The 7500-nt window shown below is 37.5% G+C and overlaps 1 protein-coding gene across 1 annotated transcript in view; it reads right to left on the bottom strand.

Annotated features, from left to right (window-relative positions):
* Positions 1–7500, bottom strand: part of LOC115214536 (phospholipid-transporting ATPase ABCA7-like) — a 298993-nt gene that overhangs the window by 161125 nt on the left and 130368 nt on the right. Inside the window, 1 exon segment of the mRNA XM_036504975.1 lies at positions 3792–4001. Within this exon segment, the coding sequence (XP_036360868.1) occupies positions 3792–4001 (210 nt within the window).

Here is a 7500-nt window from a genome sequence, read left to right as displayed (position 1 = left end):
GATTACATCGACCCCAGTGCGTAACTGGTACTTAATTTATCGACCCCGAAAGGATGAAAGGCAAAGTCGACCTCAGCGGAATTTGAACTCACAACGTAACACAGACGAAATACCGCTAAGCATTTCGCCCAGCATGCTAACGTTTCCGCCAGCTCGCCGCCTTAATTTCTTGGCAAAATACCGGAATAAACAATACTGCTAGTTTGATGCAATGTCAAGAGAAAGGCACACACACACACATATACACAACAGGCTGCTTGTAATGTCTATCAATCAAATCCACTCACAAGGCTTTGATCAGCTTGGTGCAAATTTTTTTTTCCCCAAGGTGCCACACAGTGTGAGTGAATCTGGGGCCATGTAGTTGGGAAGCAAACTTTTCACTGCAGGGGGTAAAAATTCATTCAAGCCCTGCATATTACCAGTACTTATTTATTAACCCTAAATGGATAAAAGACAAAGAAGAAACTTCAGCAGGATTTGAACTCAGAACATAGAGGGATAAATTTAAGTACCACAAGGCATTTAGTCTGGCATCTGCCAGTTTCTACTAACTAATCAACTTAATTAATTAATAATCATATTAACATTCAATTTGTAATGACTTCATACGTAGAACATTCCTGAGCCTTCCTAGAAAAGTATTTCTTTTAATTTTTATAATTTCATTAATTAAAATAAATCCTTTCCAACCATGATTTTTTTCTCATCTTTTTCCTCAACTGCTCCAAGAAAGATTTAGTGTAAAGACTATACACAGTATTTATTAGATATATTAAGTGATTTTGAATTACATCATCATCATCATTTAACGTTCATTTACTATGCAGGCATGGGTTGGACAGTTTAAATGAGAACTGGTAAGCCAGGGAGTTGCACTAGGTACCAGTCTGATTTGGCTAGGTTTCTATGGCTGGATGCCCTTCCTAACTCCAACCACTCTCCAAGAGTGTAGTGAGTGCTTTTTACATGCCACCAACACAGGTACCAATCATGTAACATGGCACAGGTGTCAATTACATTACACCATGTTTAAAAATTAATTTTACACAATGTTGTTGTGCATGTTATTATCTAACATTGGTTTTAAATTTTGGCACAAAGCGAGCAATTTCAGGGTAAAGGCTAAGTGGATTACATCAACCTCAATGCTCAACTGATATTTATTTTATCAACCCTGAAAGGATAAAAGGTAAAGTTGACCTCAGTAGAATTTCAACTCAGAATGGACAGATAAGAGGTGCAGCAATATCAAAGGAAGGTTAACTGGGAAGATAGATTTTGTGTGTGGCAAATGTTCAGTGGCAGTAAACACTGAAAATGTGTAGAAAACTGCTTCTGTCAAATGCCAGGGGGAAAAAACTAGTAGTTGATAGCCTCTGTTACCTAGGTGATCGAGTCAGTAGTGGGGGTGGATGCTCTGAAAGTGTAGCTGCTAGAATAAGAATAACCTGGGCAAAGTTCAGAGAGCTCCTATCTCTATTGGTGACAAAGAGTAGACTGTATGATGCATGTGTGCAGATAGCCATGCTACACAGCAGTGAAATATGGGCTATGACAGTTGAGGACATGTGTAAGCTTGCAAGAAATGAAACTAGTATGTTCTGCTGGATGTGTAATGTCAGTGTGCATACACAATGGAGTGTAAGCGCCCTGAGAGAAGTTGGACATAAGAAGCATCAGATGTGGTGTGCAAGAGAGACAACAGCACTGGTATGGTCATGTGTTGCATATAGAAGAGGACAGCTGTGTGTAAAAATGTCACACTCTAGCTGTAAAGGGAACCTGTGGAAGAGGTAGACCCAGGAAGACATGGGATGAGGTGGTGAAGAATGACCTTTGAACATTGGGCCTCATGGAGGCAATGACGAGCGATTGAGACCTTTGGAGATATGCTGTGCTTGAGAAGACCCAGCAAGCCAAGGAAGACCATAACTGTGGCCTATGCCAGAGCAGTATAACTGGCCCATTTAAGAGTACCTTTCAATCATTGGGTAATAAACTGTGCTTGTGAAGACCTGTTGAGTTAAGTGAAGTCATTGTCATGGCTGATACCAGTACCACCTGACTGGCACGTAAAAAGCATCATTCGAGCATGGTTGATGCCAGTACAATCTAACTGGTCCCATGTTGGTGGCACATAAAAAAGCACCATTCAAGTGTGGTTGATGCCAGTGTTGCCTGACTGGTCCTATGCCAGTGACATGTAAAATGTACCATTCAAGCGTGGTCAATGCCAGTACCACCTGACTGGCCCTCATGCCAGTGGCATGTAAAAAGCATCCACTACACTCTCAGAGAGGTTGGTGTTAGGAAGGGCATCCAGCTGTAGAAACCTTCCCAGATCAGACTGGAGCCTGGTGCAACCTTCTGGCTTGCCAATCCTCAGTCAAACTGTCCAACCAATGTCAGCATAGAGAGTGGATGTTAAACACTGCTATGCATTTTTCCTTGCAGACTAAAGATTCTGCCAGCTGGCCACCTTGTGATTATCTAATACTGAAGTGAAATTAAGTTAGTGTGCTGGCAATGTACAAGAAATAAATCTACTGGAACAAGAAAGAAATCTTAAACAACTTCAAAATTTGTGAAATTTTAAGAATATTATAGCATAAATGATGTGGAAGGCTTCACAGATAGACTCAAATTGTGTAATAAATGATACAGAATCTAACTTTCAAAATTCGGAAATGGCATTTTATATACATGTCAACAAAAACTATAGAGATGATGCATGTTCAAATTGATAGAAGAAGAATCATATAAAAGGTAAAAAAGTAATTAGTTCTTTTAAAAATTTTCTATTTAACAAATAAGAAATTATATCTTTCAATGTTTTAAGAAATAACCATTTCCAAATAATGCAACAGCAACAATAATAACAACAACCACCACTGCTACAATCACCACCACCATAGTCATTTCATAGCCTTTCTTTTATGTTGACATGGGATAATATCACACTTAGTTAAGTCTGGAAAAGTACCCAGTGTTGCCAACAAAATAAAGGATTATGTGTGTTAAGGATGATAGGCAGGGGAAGTGCAGAGGTCCAGGGCTATCCTATGTTATATAGGTGAATGTGAGCAGGTGCAGTGATGGTAAAAGGGCTGTACGATAGAGACTGGTGAGAGAGGGTTGAGGAGACAGAGAAACTAAGGGGAGAGGGTTAGAGAAAGAATGACATGGGAGTGTGGAAGACAGAAAGAGAGAGAAAGATGAGAGGGTATTGAGACAGTGGTAAAGCTGAGGGAAAGGGTTAGTGAAAGAAAGGCGGGAAGGTGTTGCAGAGGTAATGTGGATAGAAGATTAGTTCAGCAAGGGCATCTGATCCACCATCACTACTCCACATTTTAGTGCTCTGTGCGCAACACTTGGAAAGGAGAACAAGTCTTCTGCAGCACAGCACATTGCCAATAATTTTTGTTCAAAGTCATTCCTTTTATGAGGTACAGTATCTTGAGACGAGTCTTCACCACTTTGATCCTTGTTTTTCTCAATTTCTTTCTCCAAAGGTTCCATCTGCTTTGAGCCCTCAAAATTTTTACATGCCCATGCACAATTACCTATTGCCACTTTGTAGAGGAAATTACTTCTCTTTGCTGATAACATATCAAAATTCTTGTTTTGAGAGTTCCAGGACCCAGAAATGTACTGGAGGCAATGTAAAACAAAAGGGCTTGTTTTTAAAACTACAACAATAAAAACCTTTCTGCTGTTTTGTTTTAGAAAAAATTTATAGGACTACACAAACAGATTGTGAACTCCAATATTATAAAGATGATAACTACCTGAGAATACTGGTCCAATATCTTCACAAGATCAAATGTATTGTTCAGAGCTTTTTCCCAAGTATACTTTGAAATATTTTCTGTATTTTCTTTTGTCATCATAAAAAATTTGGTTATGTTACTTTGGCACAAACGAAGAGAATCAATGACATCTCTTTGAATGAATGGAGATGAATTTATTTGCTGATTGTCAGTAGAGCAAAGTAAAGTCTGAAATGAAGATAGAAAGGAAAATATAATATATTTAAGTATGAACTCATGAAATTCCTACAAATATTCATTGATAAAATATAAGTTTCATTAAATATTTTAATATTATTAGCCATGTCACTTTGAGTTCAGCAAATATTTAGTAAGTGCATTATACTATGTCTTTCTGAGTATGTTTGTCTAACAATTTTCTTCTCATCAAACATGTAAATCATAAAACTGACATTTAGTTGTGGATTCTGTACAATGGCCATCTATCAAAGATAAGATTTCCAGAGGATCTCTTATATATTCTAAACAGTTAATTAAACAAAAGTAAAATAATCAAAGTGTAGATACACAATGCATTGACATACTTGCAGTAGCGACAAAGAAGTGTTAAAGCCATTCTCCACGGTGAAGAGGATTGGCTTGCAAGAGTCCTGAGCTGGTGCCATGTAAAAGCACCCAGCACACACAGTAAAGTGGTTGGCATTAGGAAGAGCATCCAGCCATAGAAACCAAGCCAAATTGGACTGGAACCTGGTGTAGCTCTCCAGGTTGCCAGTTCTGGTCAAACCATCCAATCCATGCCACCATGGACAACAAACATTAAATGATGATAATGATATGATGTTGATGATGATGATATGATGATGAACTATTGCACCTCTTCTATGCAAGTTATGGCTCTCCATTGTAAGAGTTCTACAAGTGACATATTCTCAAAGACCGGCAGTTTCTAACCTTAGAAAAGTTTATACCAACATGGAGTGGTAAATGGAGTGGCACCTACTATGCACTGAACCAGTGAGTGATACTGCAATATAATTGATTAGATTGGTTGTTTACTCTCTGAGATTCTATGCTGTAGAGCAGAGATAGGCATCTAGCAAGCTAATTCCAAGACCAGATCTCAACTTTTAGTTGTAGTGAAGTGATATCACTTATGCTACTTAAGAAAGGCATGAACATTTCACAATCTCATTTCTTTTCCTGCCTAATATTAGGGTTCTGCTTATGTAAGAAATTCAATGCAGTCCTCTACTTCATCTATTTAGGAACTTATCAAGAATTTGCATCAAATCATATCACAAAGGTATGTAGCCTACTGGTTAGGGTATTGTACTAATGATTGTTAGATTATGGTTTTGATTTCTCTCTTCAGCTGAACAATCCTAATCTTGTGGGTTCAAGGATGCTAGTGCCACATAAAAAGCACCTATGCCAGTGTTACATACAAGCACTCATGCTGGCGTTATGTAAAAGCTCTCAGTACACTCTGTAAAGTGGTTGGTATTAAGAAGGGCATCTAGCCATAGAAACCATGCCAAAACAAACATGGAGCCTGATCAGCTCTTCAGCTGTCCAGCTCCTGTCAAACTGTCAAATCCATGCCAGCATCAAAAACAGATGTTAAATGATGATGATGATGATGATAATGATGACAGGATAGTGCATTGTATTCTTGAGTAAAACAATTCATTTCACAATGCTCAAGTTCATTCAGATATTAATGAGTTTCATCAACAGTTGAGAAGTTAACCATGCAGTGTCGTATATGCCACAGAAACCAGGTCAGGCTCTGGTTTTATAAGTCCTAGATTTTGTGACAGATTTATGTCTAAGTCTAATATCATATAACTGGTGGAGAGTGGATCTAATCTGGTGGCATTTAACAAAAGCAAACCACAAATTTTTTACATATTTCAAGCAACATGAAAATTATAACATCCAGCACTTTTCATAACTTCCACTTCAAGTTACTTAAATTCTTATGTATATCGTAAAGACTTCTCACATCAATAATATTTCTGCATAGGTTATCACGTGATCAAAATTACATTTCAATAACTCAAATTCTTCTTCAGCTCAAGTTGAAATATAGGTTTCAAATTTTGGCACAAAGCCAGCAATTTGAGGGGAGGAGATAAATTGATTACATCAACCCCAGTGTACAACTGGTACTTATTCTATTGATTCAGAAAAGATGAAAGGCAAAGCTGACCCCATAAAGTCAGAAGAAATGCCACTAAGCATTTTTTCTGGTGCGGTAATGATTCGCCAGCTCACTGCCTTAGCCCCACTTGAAATATTAACCTTAAGTAATTATGGGACAGGACTTGAGAAGGAGAGGAGGGAGGCTCTGGACGTGGACACATTCTCAGGCCAGAGCAATGGGAATTTTCGGTGGAGTGCAGAGTGTGCACTACTGTCCTATCTCTTACATTCAGAGTTCAATTGCCATGGCCAAGAGAGCTGGGACTGTGACAGTGAGGTCCTCAGGTCATAGGTTTTTACATCAACGTCTTTTTCTCAGGTAAGTTGTTGTACCAAACTGAAGAGACTAGCCTCTCACCCACCCACTTGCTACTACATGTTAATTAACCTAAAGCTGGGACCCAGACAGGGGCTACTTCTCTGGATCAGAGTAGACCTGGGAACAATCATGGCTAAGAGGTGGTTCCACACTCCACAAAACCCAGAAACTTCCAAACCAGGGCACCACTACTGGATGCAGTTTGAAGTCATACCCCCAGGACTAGCTATAAACAAGCCACCAATGAAAGCTCTATAAAAAATACTGTTTCCATATATGTTACAGCACGCTGACATACTAAAAGATGCCCTTTACTTCAAAGAGATATTGTTCTCATTGATATATACTCATTGCCCTCAATATCATGTCCTGACTTCTCTGAATTTTCTCTTATTAATGATTCCTTTTGTGTAATTATTGATTTTTTTAGTTAGACACAAAGCAAATCATTGAATTTGGTGAGAATAATGACTGCATCACATCCATCTCCTTTAATATATTACTGATACTTATTTTATCAAGGACAAAAATACAAAGGACAAACTTGGATAAAATTGGAATCAAGGTCAAAGACAAAATACTATAATGTATTTTGTTAGTGCTGTACTGTTTTTGCTTGATTTATTTTGCATAATAATTTATGTTGCTTTTAATATTGTTAATATTACAATAGTCTTTTTTCTTTTAATAACATGGGTTTTTATAGAACTCATTCTCAAACACCACTCCCTAAAGGGGTATTGTATTACTCTAGAAATAACACTGATTTTACATATGCCATCCTTCTTCTCTAAATTGTTTGTCTTCTGGAAGTTATTTCTTACTGAAGTATTTCTTCCAGAATTAATTAACTTGCCAATTTTTTACGAAATGGAAGGCATTTTTAGTTATATATGGTCTCCTTACAACACACACACACACACACACACACACACATTGAGTCAGTCCCTTGTTATTCTGTTTCACCTGAATGTTTAAAAAGTCAGGCATGTTATGACAAGATTTTTGATGGAGGTTATGCATGCATGCATACATACATACATACATACATACATACATACATATATATATATATACATATATATATGTTAGGGAGTATATCTCCAAACTTACAGGGGAAAATTTAATTTAGTATTAAATCAAATTTCACAATATAAATATATAAAATATAAATTAGAGATAAAACCACTATTATGCAAT

Source organism: Octopus sinensis, linkage group LG7 (genome assembly GCF_006345805.1).
Source record: "Octopus sinensis linkage group LG7, ASM634580v1, whole genome shotgun sequence".
Lineage (NCBI taxonomy): Eukaryota > Metazoa > Mollusca > Cephalopoda > Octopoda > Octopodidae > Octopus > Octopus sinensis.
Note: the sequence above shows the minus strand (reverse complement) of the source record. Positions and strands in the feature narration are given on the sequence as shown.